The 22,218-nt window shown below is 48.6% G+C and overlaps 8 protein-coding genes across 8 annotated transcripts; 4 read left to right on the top strand and 4 right to left on the bottom strand.

The window, feature by feature from the left end:
- Positions 1-941: 941 nt before the first annotated feature.
- Positions 942-2,824, bottom strand: ABOM_009796 (putative C2H2 finger domain protein; the record flags this gene model as incomplete). Its single annotated transcript, XM_022536924.1, has 4 exons — positions 942-1,578; positions 1,634-1,903; positions 1,978-2,195; positions 2,249-2,824. 4 exons carry the CDS (start codon positions 2,822-2,824, stop codon positions 942-944), a joined length of 1,701 nt encoding a protein of 566 aa, XP_022385628.1.
- A 6,039-nt stretch (positions 2,825-8,863) lies between these two features.
- On the top strand, positions 8,864-9,584 carry ABOM_009795 (uncharacterized protein; the record flags this gene model as incomplete). The annotated part of the gene is made up of 2 exons (XM_022536923.1): positions 8,864-9,058; positions 9,120-9,584. 2 exons carry the CDS (start codon positions 8,864-8,866, stop codon positions 9,582-9,584), a joined length of 660 nt encoding a protein of 219 aa, XP_022385627.1.
- A 250-nt stretch (positions 9,585-9,834) lies between these two features.
- ABOM_009794 (uncharacterized protein) lies at positions 9,835-13,987 on the bottom strand (the record flags this gene model as incomplete). The annotated part of the gene is made up of 5 exons (XM_022536922.1): positions 9,835-11,869; positions 11,921-12,731; positions 12,793-13,052; positions 13,118-13,236; positions 13,289-13,987. The coding sequence occupies 5 exons, from the start codon at positions 13,985-13,987 to the stop codon at positions 9,835-9,837; spliced, it is 3,924 nt and encodes a 1,307-aa protein (XP_022385626.1).
- Positions 13,988-15,962: 1,975 nt separating this feature from the next.
- ABOM_009793 (basic secretory family protein) lies at positions 15,963-16,880 on the top strand (the record flags this gene model as incomplete). Its single annotated transcript, XM_022536921.1, has 1 exon — positions 15,963-16,880. One exon carries the CDS (start codon positions 15,963-15,965, stop codon positions 16,878-16,880), a length of 918 nt encoding a protein of 305 aa, XP_022385625.1.
- A 451-nt stretch (positions 16,881-17,331) lies between these two features.
- Positions 17,332-18,543, bottom strand: ABOM_009792 (mitochondrial 54S ribosomal protein mL44; the record flags this gene model as incomplete). The annotated part of the gene is made up of 1 exon (XM_022536920.1): positions 17,332-18,543. One exon carries the CDS (start codon positions 18,541-18,543, stop codon positions 17,332-17,334), a length of 1,212 nt encoding a protein of 403 aa, XP_022385624.1.
- Positions 18,544-18,896: 353 nt separating this feature from the next.
- ABOM_009791 (uncharacterized protein) lies at positions 18,897-19,291 on the top strand (the record flags this gene model as incomplete). The annotated part of the gene is made up of 3 exons (XM_022536919.1): positions 18,897-18,919; positions 18,982-19,164; positions 19,234-19,291. 3 exons carry the CDS (start codon positions 18,897-18,899, stop codon positions 19,289-19,291), a joined length of 264 nt encoding a protein of 87 aa, XP_022385623.1.
- A 111-nt stretch (positions 19,292-19,402) lies between these two features.
- On the bottom strand, positions 19,403-20,733 carry ABOM_009790 (ribokinase family protein; the record flags this gene model as incomplete). Its single annotated transcript, XM_022536918.1, has 3 exons — positions 19,403-20,265; positions 20,322-20,582; positions 20,661-20,733. The coding sequence occupies 3 exons, from the start codon at positions 20,731-20,733 to the stop codon at positions 19,403-19,405; spliced, it is 1,197 nt and encodes a 398-aa protein (XP_022385622.1).
- Positions 20,734-21,165: 432 nt separating this feature from the next.
- On the top strand, positions 21,166-22,202 carry ABOM_009789 (adenylyl cyclase-associated protein (cap); the record flags this gene model as incomplete). Its single annotated transcript, XM_022536917.1, has 4 exons — positions 21,166-21,209; positions 21,317-21,566; positions 21,631-21,932; positions 21,986-22,202. Coding segments are annotated over 4 exons (813 nt in total), but the record flags the coding sequence as incomplete, so codon positions are not given.
- Between the last annotated feature and the right edge of the window lie 16 nt (positions 22,203-22,218).

Raw genomic sequence — 22,218 nt, 5'->3', positions numbered from 1 at the left:
CTGATATTAAAACTCTTGAAATTATGGTGATTATGTAGAGTGGAAGCTTTTCGACGGAGTGGTTGTGTTCTTGATGAGAAAGCAATGAGATAGTCTGATATTGATTTGAACTTTTTGTTTGATATAGACAGAAGTGGAATATATATCCGAAGAAGCAAAGCATAAACAAAGCAGTAGGGGAATCAAAAGGAATATCCAAGGTATATCTTTATATCCAGTTAAAAACCAAAAACCAATGCACAGTGAACAGAAATATAAACAAGGGTAAAAGTAAACAATTCTAAATCTCAAGGCACCGAGCCATTCCCACCGAATCTTTTTTATTTTTTCCTTCCGTTGCCCCAACCAATGTGTTGATTTTCTGTTTTCTTTTTCCTTTTTTTTTCCTTTTTTTTTGTTTTCTCGTGTGTTGTGTTGCAAACAGAATTTTGTCTTTTGAGAATAAAGCATCAATTGAGAAGGAATGTTACATGGAACAGCAAGCTGTCCATGTCGAAGAAAGAGAAGGGGAAGTATTTCCATTGGAAATACCAGTTCAAAAGGCCATGCCTGGTGGCATTTGAGGCAGATTGCAGCATTCCTGCTCCAGTCGCCACAGTGACATCTCTAGGCTGCTACTAACCAAAGTAGCATCGCCATGAGAAATAGACAGTCAACTGCCCAGGTCAACTGTAGCAGCTCGGAGAGGGCGATGGTCAGAGACACATCGCTGCGGAGGTGTGCTTCTGGCAAAGCGGAAGGTATGTAAGAGATCCACTATATAGAAATAGGAAATCTAATAGGGCCGGAGAAGTGAACTCGGACAGGTCCGCGGTTCTTTCACACATCCATAAGGGGTTCTCATGATGGACATCATGAGATGTTTAAACGGTAAATCATCCAGTCCTTGGTGACCTAAAGGGGGCAAGCTGTCGGCATGATTGTGGCTTCGTACGCTTCATTCAAGCAGGAAGACCGCTGGCAATCTGGGCAGCAGCCTGGCTGGCTTCAATGTGGCGGTAGTTCAAACCCAGAGTGATCAGCTCCTGAAGGCTGGCATTGACCTTCTCGTGCATCGATGAATCTTGGGGGGTGATGTTGCTCAGCTCCTCAAGGAGCCGGGAACGGCAGTTATAGTAGTTCCTCTCCGCATTCTGGAGTCTCTGGTTGTGATGGGCGGAGGTCTGCTGGGCTGCTTTGAGCGGGTTGGTCTGGGATTGGGTGGAGCGAGTGCGCTTCATGGTCTGTGCTCCGGAAACACCAGTCACCCGACGCTTGCGTCCGATGGTTTCCTTCTTCTTAGCAGCCTGGCCGGTCGTTGGGGAAGCATCTGGGGAGCTGGGCCGGTCAGAAGAAGCATAATCGTGGACGCGCCTCATGTGGTCAAAGAGGTTCCAGCGACGGGGAAATCCATATCCAGGAATCGAACGGTCACATCCTTCAAAGAGGCAAAGGTGCGGGTTATCTCCATGGCCATGGAATCCATGAGCTTCGCGCTCGTGACGGAAGAGGCATGCATTGGAAGAGAATTGCAACTGGGCATCCATACAGGCTGGCACCTTGCAACGGTATGGCTTCAGATGGGAATCCAGATATTTGCTTCGAACGATTAGCCACATTTTCTTGCAATGGTATTGGACGCGTCGGAACTTACTGGTAAGCACATTTCTGGGTAGTGGGAGCGTGATTGCAAGGCTTGTCTCCGTTGGCAAAAGGGCAGTAATACTTTCCATCACTGTGGGTAGGCAAAGAATAGTATGGGTGATCCCGGGGGTTGCGCAGCTCAGCGGATTCCTTGGTGGATCTCTGCCGGACGGGCTCCTTTGGCAAGGGAGGGAAAAACTCTGGGTCCTGCTTCACCTGGGTCTGGGATGGTGGGGTGTGGAGAGCTGGTCTACGTGCATTCTTAGAAGCCCGGATGGTTCTGTCCAGGGGGAAAGGCGGTTAGGATCATTTCAAAACATGATCAATCGTAAATGGGAGTTAGATGGCACTTACTTGTTTGGGTCCTGTTCCGCGAGCGGCGGCGTGAGGGGGAACAACGGGTCTCCTAGATTGATACCATGGCTTCCAACGGGAGTGGCTGTAATATCCTTCAACATGGCATCCTCGTGAGTCATGAATGATGGATATCCGGGGTGGGAGCATGAGGAAGTAACAGAGACATCATTACTCGCTTCCGTCAAAGGGGGGAGACGGGCACAGGGTGAAACATGCTGGAAGAAAATTGTTCAAGTGGTGATCCGTGGTAGTTTCTGGTGTCTGTCACCATGGAATTCCAAGCATCGCTGGCAGCCAGGTGGCTTTCGTCTGTGTGAGAGCTGTGGCTAGACAGCGCATCATCAGTGCAGGACTGGTTCCCGCTTTGGCCGGACACATCATCATAAGCAGTCAAGTCCATCATGGAGTATGGGTTGAAGTCTTGAGGATGTGTAAGATCCAGGTCATTATCATGGAAGCCTGAGTATTCAGATCCGGTGTGATACATTACGTCACTGGGGCCCACGGTGGAAGGCATCAATTGATGGGACAAATTGAAAGACAGCATCTGTACTTCTGGGGATTCTGGCTTGGTGGATGGGATGACACCATTGTCTAGTGAGTCCACATCGCCCAAAGCCCATGACGGCAGTCCGTGGGGAGTTCCATGGCTTTGATGTGTACTGGAGCACAAAGAGAAATTGTCCTGGCTTGAAAGGTCATCATCCTGGATCGATCTGGAGGCCATGTTTGAGATTCCTTGGATCATTTCGGTATGCCTGGGTTGAGAGATGTGGTCCATGTTTTTCAACGCTGACTGGGACAAAGAAACCTGTTCTGGGTCGTGCTTGATATGGCAAGGCATTGTGATATATTTGAGATCCAGCTTGGCTGGGAAGTAAAAGCAAGCACTAAAAAAAAGAACTGCATGTCAGTAAATAGACCTTTCCATTTGTGAAACATGATTCATAACATGAATGAAAAAGCACATGTCCGCGATCCAAGAGGGAGTGACGTCCTAAACAGAATCGGTTAGTTGACTGAGCGATCGCCTGAGAATCATCGAAAGTACCAACCAAAGAACATATGATCCATTGATACTATCACTAAGGTCCAGGCTAAGTGACGCGACATCCAGGTAACTATACACACAATGGCCAGACAAGAAGCGAGAGTAAAAACACAGCGATATGGGGGTCCACAACGCATACTAGGTCCGAGCTACACGCCGTGTAGTGATCCTTCAGCGATTTCGATGACCAGCAAAATCCATTGAGTATTAGTCCAGAAGACTACTAGTCCTGCGAGCAAGGTGTAGTAAAGATCAAGACATTATCAGGTGTGAACAGGTTCTGTCTCCATTGGTGCCGTCAATTTCTCCAGGTGTTCATCAATTCCAGCGAGCATCATTGACTCATCCGGGGGTAGTGCTATTAAAGCACTGTGATATTGTGTGATCCAGGGCAGGCCAAGGGTGTAATACATCATAAAATCCTCAGGGCGGTGGGTTATGTCCAAGATGGTTTCCATAAAGTCCAAGGGTGGGTATCCAAGGCCAAATTAATACAGTTCTCATCTCCGGGGTGGCAGAAGAGAGTCCATGGGTCCAGGAACGGTATAATAGAATCCAAGTGGAGTTGAGTGTATGCAACATTAAACAACACTCTTTGTGTCCAGTCTCACAGCGGACGCTGGGACAAAATTTGTTTCCAAGGTCATCATTATTCAAGTTACCGTCATTGAATGACGGAGCAAGTGTCCAGCACGGCAAAGAAGATAAAGCAAATCAGGAATCCAGCAAGTCCGGTAATACGATAATAGCACGGGTCGTCCATAGTCGGATTTCCAAGGTGATTTGTCGAGATGCGAGACAGAAAGGCAAAAAAAAAGAGCAAAAACAGGAGCACAAAGGAAAAATCAAGGGGACTACCTGTTATTTGTCGATAACTGCTCAGACCAAAAGCCTGGGAGTGAAGACACAAAGCACAAACAAAGCAAGTCCTATCCTGGAGAATGGACTGAGATCCAATGGGTTGTATGGTAGACCAGAGGGAGGTTCTTTCTTTTGAATTCCAAGATCCACGGGTTGGACTGGATAAGAGAAATAGAAACGAAAAAGCAACAAGAAGCCTTCGGTAGAGTAATTTGTGGGATGGATATGGGAGTTTGGAGAGGGGATCAGCTGATTTGACTGTGACAAATCAAGCACGAAAGGAGTATAGCGGAGGGAAGGAAGTAAATGGAGGTATTGTATGTATGGAGACGGGTGTATATGTATGTATGAAAGTAGAAAAGTGGAGTGACGTCAGGGGGGGTATCTCTTGTCAAACAATCAAAAAAATTCAAAGTTAAGGTTAAAGGTTCTCCTGAATCCTTGTTTTCGTTTCTGTCCTGGGAATGGTTTCTTTGTTGGAAGACTGAATGATGTCTGAATCAGAAATAGAAAAGATCGAGAAAGAATTGGATCTGGAGGGGGGAAACGACGGCTTTTTAGATGCTTTGGAGGGAGAAAAATGGCAAGCGTGGGGTGGATTCGCAGCGTCCGAGCGGCGTGACGGACTCGCATTCTGCAGCAGTAGCGGCGCCTCACTGGGCGGATGGCGAGCGATGATTTGGTGCTGCGCGACATGGCGGTGATGGTGGTGCAACATGCGACGGTGTTGAGTCGGCCAATAACGGAGACTTGACGTGGCAGCGGGACGAAGGATCCTCTTTCCCGTGGTCCATTAACGGTACTTGCCCAATCTGGCGGTGAAGCGGGTCCCACTTCGGCCCGTTCGTTTATTGGCCTTAAAAAGGGGTCCTCGTCCCGTCCATGGCATCATTGGAGGTCAATCTCCCTCCCGCGACTAAAAAAGGCGTTCGCCAGAACCCAATCCTGCAGGTATATCTCGCGCTCTTCTACGCCTATCATCCCCTCCCCACTCCCCTCCCATCTGGTTTTACCGCGCCCCTATTGGGGCTCCACTCCTGCCTCGTGAAAGTTGCACTTGACTCCCTGCCATCGTTTGGTTGTAAGCCCTACCACGTCAAACCCCTCCATCTCATCGGGGAACATGGAAGAGATGTTGCTCACCTGCATGTCACTGCGGAGAGGGGTTGCCATACCAATGAACCCCTCCTCTCACCCTGTCTGACACTTTGCGACTTCATCTTGCAGCGCGTCTGTGCCAACATGCTTCACTTATGGACTGGATAAGAACGAAAGTACGTCGGATGACAGGGAGAGGGGTTCCTGTTTCATGACAACACAATTAAAAAGGGGCTTGCCATGATTATTTGCTCTTTTTTGCTTATTTCGCACACATACAATGTGTCACTGCTGGCCATTACCTTCTTTACACTTCGACTACCAGTGGGTTTGCCAATGGGCAGCCCCATCAAGCCCACGTTGGGCAGCAATGCGTCTACTGGAGGATAATAATCGGGGCCGTCGGGAACCTTATGAGAAATGAAATAATTCTATTTGATTGTTTAGGATGTAGCCTAGTCATAGAGATAATCTTTCTTTCCCTCCCCCCCTTCAAATCGAACGTATCATATAGGTTGTCTACCACCTTCTATAGACTTCCAGTCAGTCATGAGTGTCAAACTTAAGAATAACAATAGAAGAATGCAATGACAGGCAGAGACAATATCAGACAAAGGTGAAAGATGATATAAGGTTGTCGTTCAACGGTCCGAAGACCTCAGGTGAACTATGCTTATAAAAATGGTGATCATCATAAAAGGGGGAAACGAGGTTTCCGTGTCTCCGCCGTCGAAACAAATAATGAGAGATTAAAAAAAAAAAAATTTTGCTCACCTATTATTACAATTATTATTCTTTTTTAAATTTTTCAGGGGCCCAAATAATAATCAATTATTGAACCGGACCTCTCACATTGTCTCAGCCAGGGTGTCATAGCTCTGCCAACATCAAGGCAGACGCAATCCAGACCCAGCGTAAAGACTGGTGTTGGTGTTGGTGTTGCAGTGTAAGAAAATGTGTCGGAAGGAAAAGAACAGGGGAGGTTCAGCGTGCGTGAAATAGTCCAAGCGAGTGGTCATGTGATTTTGGGTACTTTGCACTGTTTGCATCTCCACATGGTAGCCTTGAGCCCTACTCGGAATAAGTCGCGTGGCTGGCCGCAAGCTAGGGGACCATTCGGCTCATCGCCCGGCCCGTGCCGCTACTGTCCTTCCATGGCTAGGTGCTGTACACTACTCCCATCGTGGTCTCGGGCGACGGCGAACTAAATTTAAGGTCTTTAGGCCACTGCAGGCCAAGCGAGCTACATGTATCTCTCGCAGATATGCTATATGCCGGAGTCCATGTTGATCCTTTTTTCTCTCATCATTTACGGCGCAATAGTGGGATGATGAGTGTCAGCCATAAACTCTTGCTTTAGCTATTTTAACACTATTAATGATATAGCGTCATTGTTACAGCAATCTGAAGGCATGCAGTGATTAAATATTCTCTACGTATCTATCAAAGAGCCATGCGGATAGTATTGAATGCAGCAAGCAAGGGCTATTCTTCAAGACAGGTAGGTTGGGCTCCTTGCTGATGATGCATATCGTTCCTGCATCCTTCTAGGTCTTATTACTGCCCGAATGGGTATGAAGGTATTGTGAAGGAGAGTAATATTGCGTTCAGCGAGAATGGGATAAATTCCCAGTGGGATATAAACTTGGAAAGGAAACCTGTATTCAATAGGAACTCAAAAAGAAAAAGGCACAAAAATATCCTACTACATCTCTGTTACGTTTGGTGTTGGAAGAAAACAGGTGTATGTAGACATCAAATGGTTGTCTTTTTTGGCGATATACTAGATTAATCATCAACAACCAGCGTGGGTAGTGTAACGGTTATCATCCTTGCCTTCCAAGCAAGGGACCCGGGTTCGACTCCCGGCCCACGCAATGTTTTTGTATTTGTTTTTTTCTGTTCCTTTCTCTTTTTAGTCTATATCAGACACAGCTTATACGTAGTAGTAACACGCCCGACTTGTATATGGCCAATTGGTGCAGGGACCGGTTCGTAATCCATAATAGTCGCAACATTACTACTAGTATTGATACCGATTTTCACCTATAAAGAACACTCTTTCCACCCTTCCTCAGACTTACTGTATTGCATGAATATATCAACATGACTTGTTTTCCATCTGGTCGCATCGTTCACCACGACACACGGTGCTTGATACACAATAGATTCCAGTACATCTAGAGCATTGTTAGAAGCAAGGTTGTCATATCGTTGATTTGTGCATTGAAGGCAGGACATAGGCTGTTGCTTACAATCGAAAAACTAATCGATAGTTTACAGATAGATATATGGTGGTCGTTTGGAAGGCACTTCTGACGTCCGCGTAGTTGGCCTTGTCTGGCACCTATTGGCATGTTACGTATCCGTTATGAGCTAGCGTGTAGGAGATCAATAATGGACTAAACCGAATGTATTTTTCCGAGCCCTGCCCTTTCTTTCTACTAAGGTCTGGAGCGAACAAAAATCAAACGCAAAAAGATTGCGTGGGCCGGGAGTCGAACCCGGGTCCCTTGCTTGGAAGGCAAGGATGATAACCGTTACACTACCCACGCTGGTAGATATCTTCTTTATATAAAATCTAACCTATAATACAAATGCCCTTTTAAAAACCTTGTACATCTCATGCCCGAGGCATGCCCATGAGCCACCATCCAACTCGAACACACTCGTTTCCTATTTGTAGAACAGAGGCCCGCTGTAACTCAAAATCCATCAATCCTACTTAGTCTATTACCATGACCCGCATCAGGGAAATGTTGAACCGCTCTCTGTATGAGTGCATCACGATTCTCGACCCTATGTGTGATATCATGCAAGCTGGAAGTGCTTTTATTGCTGATTTCTGTCTAAGCTGCTTCCTTTAACAGGGCTATAGGAAGTGTTGTGTAGAATCTTTCCGTCTAAAGTGATTGGATATTTGGTCAAAGGACGCTAAGATCAAATAGAGCAAAACCACCATTTTGGAGATTGCATAGGTAGGGCTTGTATGACACCAGTCCAGGGCAACGTATACGCTATAGATTGATCTCTGTGGCCATTCTTTGCTATGGGAGTCGCCATAATATGCTTTGTTTTGGTAGATGGTGAGTGTGGTAATAAGTCCAACAATGCCGGCCTTCTTTGACTTCTTTTATTCGCGTGATGCCTGAGATATATATAATACAGTTACTACCATCTCGACACAACCTGGACAACATTTAGCATCCATCCTTCCAGCCATCACCTACTATAGGGGACAGCTTATAGATATGTCAATAAAAATGCTCAACAGACAGACAACTCTGGGTAGTATATGCTATACGCACATAGGCACACAATATAAACAGTCATGCGAGGGGATAAGCCAAGGTTCGTACTCACTGAATCCCCAGCTTCTGTGTTTCAGTCCCTATGCAGGCCACAGAATCTGGACTACATCACAAGTAACAGTGGTACCCACAGCTGGTTCTATGCATAGCATGTCCTCATTGCACAGAAATAACCCCTTAGTACATAATGGACGAGCAGACCTGCTCAGCAATGAAAACAAAGCCCGATCAGGTCCACGGAAGGCAAATCCGTTAGATGGCTTTTCAACCCAGTACGGAAACCACAGTAATATGGCAGATAGCTTTACGCAGGAAACGAGAACCAAATGCCCCATAGAAACAGTCATTACTACCGTCAACCACCCCAGGGCTATTATAACCGTGCCATATATCCAGCAGTCGGCCTCGTGACTAAACTATAGGCCATCGATATTCGCCAGTAATCACATGATAGAATGTACCATATACTTCCAACACTTCCACACATCCATCCATCCCTCCACAGCGAGACACTTCCTCTACACCATCAATCATATCATGCACTAATCAAAACTAGAAAGCCATGAACTGGACAGGAGGCCGTCTCCACCGGCATTCCACCGCCAACGCCCCCAAACACAAAAGACAAGCCGTTAGAAAACCATCTCAAGGTCCACAACAAGTGACTCTATTCCACAACTTTACGCAAACCAAGGCCCTAGCTCCTGATGAGCAGGCACCGAACGTCAGGGACAATCAAACCGGTCATCAAAAGCAGGTAAATCTACATCTGCGGCAGCTTGCAAAGACATTGAACCAATATAACGCTTCCTATCTAGTCCCCTTCGATCTTAACATCCTTGTCACCAAACCATCAATCCCCGAAAGACTCCACTCGTCTAGAGCGTATCAAACGTCAACTCCTGGCAAAGCCAGATTGGGCCGCAGTCTCCGCTGCGCGTCCATTAAAGATAACCTTCCCGCAACTGGAAGAGCTGGCGCAATTTGGCAAGAGACGGAGACTAACAGAAGTGGACCGGAGGAGGTTGGATAAATCCAATAGCCAAGTGTCCTACGGGGAGAGATCGCTCTTTCGTCGGGGATTCCGGAAGAATGAAACGTCGTCGGAAGCAGGGACTATTGATGGTCTGGAGATTAGGATTAATGGGAAGAAGGCGGGTGTTGATCAGGTGCCTACATTTGAGGATATCCAGAAGAGCAATCTATCATCGCAGCAATGCTGTTGGATCGTGAGGAGATTGTTCCTCGGGGACTGTCAAGTGCATCAATGGTATCAAATATGATGAGCGAGGACATGCTGACGAGTGAATACTCGTCTGTTATCCTGGACTATCATTCTAGTCGAACGTCGCTGCTCTCATCACCGTCTAATATTTGGATCTCCCAGTCGAGGGCTCTTTCGGGATACTTGTCTGCTTATTGATTATATCGCAGAAGATGTATGAGACCCACAAGACCTAAATAACCGCATAGAGCTAGCGCCTTTAAAAAAATTATTTTGATTTGATTAATACAGGTATCGGAATACAGAGCCTACTGTTTGGCTATGTAGTACATTATCAATTGCCGGGTGCCCCCTTCGGGTGCTCTCACCAGCCTCCAGAAAGCTACCCCCTTGTCTTGATACACGTTACAAGACATCACATATAGTTGAACGCAGAGTTCGATAGACTTCTTTCTTATGTCGGTGTCTTCGGCTAGGATGTCCCTTGCTGCTATCGTCCCAACTTGCTCCAAGATCTCATTCGAGAACCAAGTCCCTTTCTTGTTTGCGTCACCAATCAGGTCAGTGAGTAGAGAGAGTGCCATAAGGATGGACCGATATCCCGGTTCATCCCGCGTCTCACGTTGTACATATTCGACAAGTGTAACAAGCATGCCTTCGAGCCCTGATGGCTCACAGTTACGAAACCACTCCAACGCGGTTTGCTGGAGTTCTTGAACAATCCAGGAGTTGGTTTCGAAGTATCTCCTGGCATGAAAGATGGCGTCTATTGCATCGTAGTGAATCACAAAGAGGTTCGGGCAGCTCTTTTCCAACAGACGAAGTGTACCAACGACCTGGGTCTTCACATCAGCGTAGTCACCATTGTGTTTTCTATCTGGGCTCGGTTCTTCGCGCAGCTCCACCAACAGCCCGTCGAGCAAATCATCGAACACCGGCCGAGTGAAGAGTTTCTCCCCATGATAATGAATAAGGTCCTGTAGTTTTCGGTATGCAAAGAGGTCGAATGACCTGGAGCGGATTCGTTGACCTGCAACCCTGACCATCTCTTTTGCGTTCTCTAGCTGTTCGGAATGTGGGCTGATGTTCCTTCGTTTGTTTATCTGGCGACTGCGTATCTTCAAGCGTGCGGAAAAAGGCTCGGCTTCTTCGACACGTCGGCGGGGTTGGGGCGTATTTTCAACAGTACCAATCGGCTTTTCATCGTGACGATCTGTTTCAGTAGCAGGTGATTTGCTCAGTGCATTCTCATCGCGACGATCTAATCTATTGATAGATAGTTCGCCCAGGACGGTTTCATCACGACGATCTGATTTATTGATAGACAATTCACCCAGGGCATTTTCATCACAGCGATCTGGTTTATTGATAGGTAATTCGCCCAGGACAGTTTCATCACGACGATCTGGTTTATTGATAAACAATTCATCCAGGGCATTTTCGTCGTGACGATCTGGACCGCTGGTAGGGGATTCGCTGGGCATATTTTCATCGCGACGATCTAATCTATTGATAGATAATTCGCCCGGCGCAATCTCCTCGTGACGACCTGGCTTATCGGGAGATGATTCTCCCAGGGCAGTTTCGTCGCGACGATGTGGTTTATTGATAGACAATTCGCCCAGGGCATTTATATCGTAATCATCTGGCTCATTGGAGGGTGTTTGGGGGGATAATTTGGGAGATGTTTCGGGAGATGTTTCGGGGGATGCTTTCGGCGTTGTTTTGGGGGGTGTTCTGGCCCGAATACCTCTCTTGAGCGCAGCGAATTGTTCAGACAAGCTGGAACGCTTTCTAACCTTACTAGTCGGCTGGGTCCCATTTTCGTTAATCGCATCAGGTGCAACTGGGTCGATGGCCATTGCCATGGGAATATCGAGTTTCTTGGGTTTGCTCTTAGTTGAGCTGGCCGCCTGCCCCAGCCTCTTAGGTCTTGGCGAGCTGTCAACCTGAACGCCGTCTGTGGAGGTGGTTTTTCGAGAAGAATATGGATCAGCTGTCGCGGGGCGCGCCAGTTCGGGTCGGCGGGGTTTAGCGCCAGGTCGCATAGGTGCCGAAGAAAGCGAAGAAAGAGGTGCCCGGGCGGTGCGTCCAGTAGACTTCGCTGGGGGGTCGGATGCCTTCGTTTCACCAAACGAAGACTGGGCTGATTCCGGTCGTGGGGGTAACGTCTTGGCTGGCGCAAGACGAGCTTTTTTGTGCGCTGCAATGGCCTCTTTTAAGGCAGAGCGACTAGGCACAGTGAGAGTGTCGCTTGACAAGTAGCTCAGTTGATCCCGGTTTGGATTCGCCGGATCTTTTTCGAGTAGGTGACGGGTCTTGTTGTCGAGATCGGATAGTATACTGTGAGGTGTTATATAACCATTCACTCAGAAATGAAAAGGAATAACTCACTTGTTGCCCCTTGCAGGCCACATCCGATGGAAGGTCCAGAAGGCGCCTCTCATCGCTTCCCTTATGCCTGGATTAGCATCGGTGAGTCCCCTCTTTAGGGACTTCTCAAGAAGTGCCAAGCCGCCTCCATGCTCAAGCGAGCTCTTGTGGTGGCTTTGTTTGTTGAGCAGGGTTTTAAGCCACCCTGCAGCATAGAGACGTAGCTGGACGTTCTTGTCCTGGCATGCGCTCGTCACGTGTTGCAAGAGACGTGGAGTGTAAGTCACATTTGCCAGGACGTCGTTGACGCTGACATTACCGTTTTGAGCGCTAATCTTTTTCATTCCGCCACAAAGCTTGACCAGGTTCTGCATAATGACCTCAACCATCGGATCCATTCTGGGCCCGCCGATCTTGGCCAAATCCTGTATCAAGAGGCACCCATTGGAGGACAAAGTGGTGCGAAGGGAATTGACTGCTTTGAAAATACCATCGAGATTCGACTTGATCCCGGTAAAGAATGGCTGAGGAAAGTCCTGGGGTGCGTTGCCGTAAACAAGTCGGCGGAGAGAAATAATGTATTTCTCACGGTGTCTCCAATTGTCCTCGGACTCGCGGCCCTCGAAAGCAGGAGACAGCACGCGGAAGAGATCTTCGACGTGCTTCGGTGTTTCGGCATGAAGCGGCTTAGGAGCTTCAGCATCCTGAGAGCTCTGTTGGGCAGGTTCCATGTGTGATACTTTTTCTGTTTCGTGAGTCGCGGCTGTAGTCCGTTCCTGTTCGCTCTTTGATGAGCCAGGTCGGCTTTTGATCAGTTCTGGTTCCACAATCACTGGTGTGGCCGGCAAGCGTTAGCACATCATGGTTATCAACGCAGAGGGAAGTAGACTTACCTTCTTTAGAGGGTCTTACGGGGGCTGAGGAGGCCACGGTAGCAGGCTGCTGGTGTAAGACTTCTGCTCGAGAGGCAGAACGTAGAGGATGAGAATCCGCGCAGGGAGTATACCGAGGCTCTACTCGTGAGCGCGGGCGAGCTGTTGAAGAGTGGTCTTCAAGTCCGATTTTTGCATAAACTGCATTCACGATCGATTGACGAACGTTTTGAGCAGCCATTTCTTTGGTCAGGTCTGCTTTAGCCCGTGCAGGCGCATCCCTAAACCCTCTGTCAGTCACACGATTGATCCTAAACAACCCACTTAACCCTAGACGAGATCATACTGAAATAGTTCGACTACCGTCAATTTGGCAGTGTGTCTCACGAGACTATCTGCATCTTCTAAGCATGAAACCACGCTCGGCACATATGATCGGAAAAGGAGGCCATGATTTCTCGACATCTGCGAACGCCGGTTAGGTAAATGATGCAATAGTAGAAGGGTATTAACCTACGTTTGATAGCCATATCAGGCTTGTCTCTTTGGCCTTGGGGTTTTTACCCGTCAAGGCTACTTCGAGCACATAGTGCTCTACGTCGGCGCTGGCAGCTGGCCATAAGTCGGTAAATATTTGAGCAGCTTGAGCGCGGACACGCTCCTTGTGGTCTCCCAAGCGCTCTAGAAGTACGGGGCAAAAGTGACGGGCATAAGCGGAGACGATATGAGCCTGGTCCTGTATGAACAGCCGCTTTAGGAAATGGCCAAGTGTAGAGAAACCGGCTGCGTAAAGGGCGGCGTGATGAGATGAGATCGCTAGTCGTAGGCTCTCGAAAATCAAATCTACTGCATTATCGGGAACATTTTTCTGTTTGATATCGGATTTGATGCCCAGTAGGTGGCTGACCTTGACATCAATCGCAAGGTTATTGTTCTTCAAGACCGCCAGTAGCTCTGTAGCTTTTCCTTCCATGTTGGGTGCGAGAAAATGCTCAATACGACAGATAGCTCGGATGACATATAGAAGGACAGGGTCGGAGTAAACGAGGAGACGTCTGATAGTCTTCACATAAAGGATCAAGATAAACTTGAGTGTCGAGATAGGTTGGCATCCAACCTGGATGGAGAAGTAAAAGGGGGAGGTGAAGTAGAGGGCCAAAACCCAAATGCAGAATGTGAGTTCAGTCACAAAAGAGGCGAGGCTATAGAGACCCATTTGGAATAATTAGCATAAGCTGAAATTTAGATACAGGTGCGTCAAAAGCAAGTGTGCGATTGTGAACGTTAATGTGAGTGTGAATGGTTATGGTTACAAAGACGACGAGGGAGAAGGACAGACATCCTAGGCCAAACAATCTAGAAGCTATTGATGAGGAAGGAGCTCATACATACCTTTATTATGGTCGGTGTAAGGGGAGGTGCGAGTTGAGGAAGATGATGATCAGGAGGAGGAAGCTACTATCCTGACGGCGACACTTCCGAGGATGGCCTGCGGCGACGGGGGGGTTCGCAACGGAAGGAGCGATAAGCGAATAGACGCGCCGATAAGCGCTTCGAACTCCACACTCTTTAGATAATTCGAGCAATTTTATAAGGGTTTAATCAAACCGAAGTTCAAGAAGTCCTTCGGTGAAAATCAAGTGTTGACGTGCGACAAAGCGAAGGAAGTGGAAGAAGCCGAGTCGGGTCGTTGGTTCCCTGGATCTTTTTTTTCCGCTTTGTTTACCGGCAACATTGGCCACGGAAACCGCAGTCAGTGGGGTCGAATGCGCCTGAGGCCTCTGCAGCCCAACGACATTTATCATGCAGTATCACGATCGCAATGTAGAAAGAATGGCTTAAGGTACAAATAAAGAGAGAGAAAAAAATCGATAAGATCGCATCATTGTGCTTACTAAGATCTAAGTGCCTGAATTTGAAATGATATACTTCAATAGAATTTGCACAGTCCTACGTACATCTCTGCCGATTCTTGGTTTGCTTTCTTTTGTGTTTACATTCATTACGTATATATATATTTCCCACTATGTTATGCTCCGCAGAGGTCCGGATTTCCCAAGTCCAGCAAACTTCTTTAATCGTTAATCTAGGTCTAAGTGTTTATCACAGATAGTTTTACAATTTTTTCTTTTTCTTTCTTTCTTTTTTTCTTTTTCTTCAAATCCACAATACGGAGTAGATTTCAATCAATCTAAATGACATATTATCCAATCATCATTGGCCTCCCACAGGCCCGTCTGGCTACTCCACATGATCGCCGGTCGGCGTGGACACTTGGACCAAATACCTACCATGCGTCATGTCAAGAAAGAGCCGCCACAAAGGTGGCATACTACAGTACTGGGTAATATGGGGAGGATCCATAGATGGACAATTGGAATAGATCGATTGGCTGATTCGGTTGAAGAAGCATGCGCCTACCGAATTAGGTCTTGTGGACAGATCTGGGCGCATGCAACCTGTACTGCACTTAGCAGTAATACACTTACTGCCTTACTTACTACACGTAGTGGAGTTATATTCCGTAGTCTGTACTAGGAGTTAGTGACAGCGAATTCCTGAATTAGTTATATTGGGCCTATTCAGGAAAAGGCTACAAATCCCAAATTGTCGTTAACAGTGCTACCCACCTTCTGTGTTTTGAAGCTTTTTGCTATGGCTAGGCCCACGACGCTAGCTAGCGCCTCTATAATAAATAACGACCAGAGTTTCGGCAGTTATCACTTGACCCAACAGATCGGATTGATTGTTGGTGTCAGGAGTCGAATATCACTAATGGTCCAATGGCCGCCTGAGAAGAAGAGCGAACCGTAATGGACCTCAAGAAATGTGCCTTTGGCGCAACACCATGTGCAGTGCAGTGGTAGCGCAATTTATTCCGCCTCAACTACAAGGAAAGATTCCCATGAGACTAAAGGTTATTTGATGGTCCCAACTTGTGAGCCCCAGTGAGGTTCAAAAGACCACTAGAGAAGGCGAGGCCATTATGGAACTCTATAGTGCCATTCTTGGCAACTTAGCTCCCATGATTACTCCGTACATGCCTCCAGATTTACTCCGTAGTATGACGAACATTCCAGTCAGAGTATATCTCGCGCCTACAGACTCTTGTGGGGATACCTTGACGCGGTACCTACATTCCTCCGGGCGCTTCCTTGCTCATTCGATTATTGCACGGCATTCAAACCGAGATGTCGCCTATCAATGCTCATACTCTCCCCACCGCCATCTCCCCAGCCGACCCTAGTAGTACAAACACGCGGTCCACTGTGCCCCCCAAACCCAAGCTTCGTCTCCAGATCAATGATTTACGTCACCCCGGCTCCGATGCCTTCTTACTCCTCGTACCTGACGTGGCATCTGCTATCGACAAAGCCCTAACTGATATTATTGAGAACCTCTACACTCCACCCTGTCCGCAAGATGAACCGCACGCCGTCACCACATCCAAGGCTCCAACCCCATCCTTTACACCCTCCATACCGCCGACTCGATCCGTAACCTTCTTTCTCCGTGACATTGGCGGTGTAGCCTACACGACCGGTATGGAGCTGGACGATGACCATAAGGAGATCCATGTGTCTCTCCAGTATATCCTTACCGCCATGAAGCTGCCCGATCCAAGAGCCGAGATAGTCGGTGTCCTTACCCATGAGCTGGTCCACTGTTATCAGCATACGGCACCCCGCCAGGATAATGTCTCGGTGCCGCGTCCGCCCGGAGGCCTGATCGAGGGCATCGCGGATTTTGTGCGTCTCAAAGCTGGCTTCGTTCCGCCGCACTGGAAACGTCCGGCATCCGCCCAAGAGAGAGCAGAGAAATGGGACCAAGGCTATCAGCATACAGCATTTTTCCTAGAGTGGCTGGAGGATGTGCGGATTGGTAAAGGCGCAGTTGGAATGTTGAACGACCGGCTATTGCGGAGCGGATATATCGGGGAGAGCGAGACACTGGAAAACGGGCGCCCTGGCTTTTGGAAGAATCTGTTTGGGTCGGGGGTCGATGAGCTTTGGGAAGACTACGGCAAATACCTCGATGAACACGGTCAGATGAACACGGACCGAAGCAGTGGGAATTGGGAGGATGAGATTGTCAACCCCTCCGAGTAGATTCCCTTAAATCGCATCTTTGGTGGAGTTGGCGCACCCCTGCAGTTGTAAGACTTCCGTGGATTATTACGAGTATCAGGTACTCTGCGAGCTGAGGTCATGTAATATGCATTCATTCGGTACATACATCTATGTACTTTTGTCTAAGAATCAGCCCTTACAACGACTCCGTTCGAAGGACCGTTTCCTGTCTAAATCGGATTGGGGTGGAAATGCAAAAGTGTAACCAAGACAAACGAGAAAAAAGTTAAAAAATAAAGATAAAAAAAGGGTTCAGCAGAAGACATCGGACGAATGAAATAGATTTCCCATACTGTACAAAACCTGTTCTTGCAAATTCGAATAGATAATATGTAATGTGCTCTTGCTCCCGTCGACGACAAGTCATGTCATATAATGTAACACCTTTTCCACGTTGACGCGTGTCTCTTTCTCTCTCTGCAATATCATCTTACACGATCACCTCACCCAAGTCCACGTGGACTGGCTTCCAGGGTGCAGCGCCCTCTTCTTCCATGGAGCTAGGGACACGCACATTCAATGGGCTGTATAGGTACCAGCCCTTGAGCGCAGCCACGGCAGCCCTGGATCGAGCCTCAAGCAGGCTGGCGCCAGCGCCCTCTCCCAGCTTATCCTGACCAGAGAAAATACCAACGACAAAGACAGGGTGTCTGCTCTTGCGACCAGTTTCACTGATGATCTTTGCGACAGGTGGCTCGAAGTTCTCTCGCGCACACAGCCGGGAAAGGTCACGAGCCGGCTGGGAGAAGTTGAATAGGTCCGAGATGTTGAGGTGACGAGAGAGGAAATGTTGCTCAAAAAATCGCTTGGCAGCGGGCCTACCGGCATGAAGATAGATGGCGCCCATCACAGCACGCACAAAAGTCGCGTTGGCGTGTTCTGCAGTAACACCCTGAGTAATCTGTGATTCCGGGGCGGCCGACTCGCCAGACGCCCCGACAGGATCTCCGTACTCATTGTCGTAAACAACTCTGGAGGTCATTGACTTTCTCCATGATTTCCGGTGCTCATTGGGTCTCTCTGTGCCAGTAACTGGTTCCGCCGTCACATCAGTACCTGGGAGTACTCTCTTGAATTGCAAGAGACCGGGATCAACCTCCCCACCAGGCACTGCAGCCATCTCAACACCCCATTCCTTTGCCATTGCAGCCAAAGTTTTGGGGCCGACATACGCATACATTGCTGCGAAGATGACGGTTAAGGGGAGGCGAGGATATGTACAAACAAGGTGTTCGGAGGTGTAGTGGCTCAGGAGGTCATGGCCGAACGAAGCCAGCGCTTCATTGTTGAAATTAGGATTCGGATCGGCTGAAGAATCGACCAGAGAGCGTGCTAATGTCTCGAGCGGTAGTCGGGAGGGGAGGTACAGGCGTGCATGAAGGGCGGCAAGTTTTGCGGACTCGCGTGCGGCCTCGACCGGCGGAGAAGGGAGGAGGTATTTGAAGTGGGAGGACTGGGGGATGTGAGTTGACGAATTCAGCGATTGTTCCTCAAACAATGGCTCATTCTCCGCCTGAGGAGCAGATGGAACGGTCGATTGGCGACGCAAATTATAGTACAGATGCTGCTGCAGGCGGCCACCAGTTCGGGCCCGCGGCGAAAGGACCGAACTACTCCATCGTTGGAGCTGCAGCCTCTTCATCTGGGCAACTGTGGGAGTGGGAAACCTGAAGCCGAAGGGCGATTGGAAGGAGCGAAAACGAAATTGGACTGCCCGGGGCGTTGCGTGGAGGTTTAGTGTAGGGGTTTCTACGTCGATATTGTATGAACTTTTGACCGCTGGAGAAAAGTCGAGCTTGGGCGGAAGTCACGGGACCGGCGAGTCGTGTGAGAAAGTCCATTGTGACGCTAAACCGTACATGGCACTAGCGTCACGGGTTCTGGGACGAGGGACGTCGACGGCCATTTCGGCTTCAACCCGCCAGAACAACGCTTCCCTAGCAAGCTATCGCCCACGTTCTTTCCCTACCATTGTTCAATTCTACTCCGACCACAATGGGTGGAGGCGGCAAGATCCCGTATGCGATTGATACTCCCTGAATTACTGATGCCGTGTGAGGCTGACCGATCGCTTTCTCAGGTATCCCAAGGAAGTCTGGTCTCCCGCTGGAGGCTGGTACGCTCAGCCCGCAAACTGGAGGGCCAACACTGCTATCATGGGAGCGGTTGTTATTGGAATCGTTGCCGTGACATGGAGCGTTAGTGCCGACCGGGAACGCCGTGACAGGATGCCAGAGCCTGGCAGATTCTTCCCCAGTCGCTAGTCAGTTCATCACCGGAGGACTTCACTGCCAAAGATTGCACATACTAACATTCTACTGTTCCACTACAGCTGGAGCAAACAGATTATCGAACATGAGAGACAGCAAGCTGCAAAGCACGAGTCATAAAGGAGGAGCATGGGCTACAATGAAACCCTGCGGAAGGTTTATATGGCATGATAGGTATTTGTTTCATATTATTGTGGGCTGTACGACAATAGAAGGGCGTTCTTCAATCGGTCAATTGATCTGCAAGTGCTTCTGGGGAGACTCTTCGAGTGTTCGATACAATCGCTCCGTGTACAGACGGACCCGTTCCGTGAATTCAGTTCCGTTCCAAAGTTCTCTTTCATCGGTAGACGTAGAAAGATGGGGTACTCCAATCTGCTCCACCACGAAACCTGCAGCAACAGTGGCGAATATCAGAGAGGACAGTATATAAGCTTGCTTGCCCAACGCTTCCAATGCCATCTCCCAGACAGCAGACCCTGCAAGCCCTGAGCCAACGATCTTGGCTGGGGTCCTATCAGCAGTCACCATTCCTTGAGTCAGTGCACCCAAGAAAGAATTACCTGCACCAGTCGGATCGACTACTGGCGTATTTGCTGAAGTATCTGGCTGATGGTAAGCGGGCAACCATATCCTCTGCCCTCTTGAGAATGTATAGCTTCCGTCTTTTCCTGCTCTAATAACCAAGTGCCCATTTCCGTTCGGGCTAATGCCCGAATCAAGGATGCGTTTCACGATATCTTTCCCGAATTCGCTCTCTTCGTTCCACCCCGTCTGTCCAAACATCATCCCCAGCTCCAGTTCATTAGGGCTTACCACATCTACTACCCGGTTTGCGACAAAGAACTTTTCTTGCTCTTCGGGTGTACAGAGATCAGGCACAGGTTCCCAGACAAAGAAAGGCCTCTCCGAAGCCTGGCTGCTAGAAGGTGCTTTGCCTTCTTGTCGTAGTTCTTCTCGTCGCTGCAGTATATTTTGCACAATAGACACACAACGTTCTGCTGAACAGACCATGTGAAATGTCTTTGAGAACACCTGGGAATCGGATAGCATCCAAGGTTCCAGCCGTAATTTAGGGGTCAAATATTTGAAGTCTGTAGCCTGTCAGTATCCTTTCTGGTGTTCATGCGCAAGGAGGTCAGGTACTCACCGCGCTTCTCATTGGGACCGTAGCCATTCCAAGCCCTGGTGGTTAATCGGCTGTTGTCTTCTCTCATCACACATGCCGTGCCCCAGGTATTGATGACATCCAGAACCTCGGGGGGGAAGTCAGAGCCAACATCAACAATCCAGCTAACAGAGTGGGAGTGTTCCTTTCCCGCGACTAGACGAGCACCGACAACCGCGAAAGACGCTGCACCCCCGAGGATGTTCTTGACATTAGGTCTAATGCCCCCGAAGTCAATATCATCTGCATGAGACAAAGGAGTTTCGTAAGTATACCGTAGGGTTTCGACAGTTCATCCGATTTAGGCGTGTTATAGCATACCGAGGATGAACATGCCCAGTGTGCAAAAGTCCACATCACTGTCAAAAGATGGAGGGCCGCTTTGCCCTGTCATTATTGCTAGGTAGTAATGCGTAACCAAGGTCCAAATTGGCGGGGTTCAGTACCCGTAGTAGAAGTTCTTATCGCATCTAAAGAATACCATAACTACTCCGTACAATGTGGTTGAATTACCAAAATTTACCGCCAACGTCATAATGTACAATATACGAAACAGCCACGACTGTGTACTGTACGGTAAAGATCCACTCGTGGAGCTCCGGGCCTCAGGCACGGGATAAGGAGCATCATCTTTTGGGAACCGACACCGTTGCAACTTACGATTCCAACAGTCACAGCTTACTTCATAGTTACGGGCAAGTGTTCTATCACTTGTCCCTCTGTAACTTCCATTTGAGGTGTCGGGTTCTCTCCTCTCTTTGTATCTTTCATCCCTCTTGAGTTGTCTTCGGGACCCCCTCCCTTGTTTTTATAGGGGCCATTCAAGATGGCGACCAGCCATATGCATAACCTAACTACCCTTATTAAGCGGTACGATCCCAAACCAGCTTGCCCCAGCGAAGGGCACAGGAAGCTGCCATGCGGAGCACCTATCATGCGCTTCACTCATATGTTTCGTTATATTAATGATGTAATAGGCTGGAAGCCGCAACCTCCCGCCTGGAGGATATGGCTATGGGACTGGATGATCCCAGTTCGCCGAAAACACTGAATGCCGCCGCTGCCCCCGAGACCGTCGCTCCTGAACCGCCCAAGCCAGCTTTGCCCCCGACCCCTGCAGCTCCTGCCGTCCCGCCTCAAATTGAAGACTTCGATACATTGATTAACAAAGACGTGCGGAACTTCGTGGACCTCGGATATAAAATTGGAGACCTTGTTGCTGAGCAAGTGAGGCTCCCCAACTGAACGTCATTATATTGCGGTTGTGACAAATTACTGACTGGGTTTGTAGTCGAAAGCTGTCTTGCAAGCTTTTGAAGCCGAGCGCACCTACCTTTATGTCTCGACGAAGGCGAAGAAGCCCGAGCCCCAACCCCCAGAGCTCATGACTGAGCTTCACACTGCCTCCGATTCTATCAATATGATCCGCGAGTCGAATCGTGCCTCTCCTCTTTTCAACCACCTCAGTGCGGTCGCGGAAGGCATCGTGGCTCTGGGATGGTTCTTTGAGTTTAAGCCAGGAGATTTTGTTAGTGAGATTGTTGGTGGCATTGAATACTATGGTAACAAGGTCTTGAAGGAGTACAAGGAAAAGTAAGACCTTTATCATCTTCACGCACGGAGCAAAGTACTTACGTTCTTATTAGGGATAAGACTCACGTCCAGTACATCCAATCTTACTATCAAGTCTTCAAGTCCCTTGCTGCCTATCTCAAGAAACACTACCCGAAGGGCCTGACATGGAATGAGCAGAGCGGCATCGATGCGCTGGAAGCCCTCAGACAGGTCAAAGGCGGTCCCAGCACTGGAGCCAGCGGTTCCGCTCCTCCCCCTCCTCCCCCACCCCCTGTGCCGACGCTGAACGTGCCTGGCGGAGCTC

The sequence above is a fragment of the Aspergillus bombycis genome (assembly GCF_001792695.1).
Source record: "Aspergillus bombycis strain NRRL26010 chromosome Unknown contig00100, whole genome shotgun sequence".
NCBI lineage: Eukaryota > Fungi > Ascomycota > Eurotiomycetes > Eurotiales > Aspergillaceae > Aspergillus > Aspergillus bombycis.
This window is presented reverse-complemented; position numbering and strand designations above follow the sequence as displayed.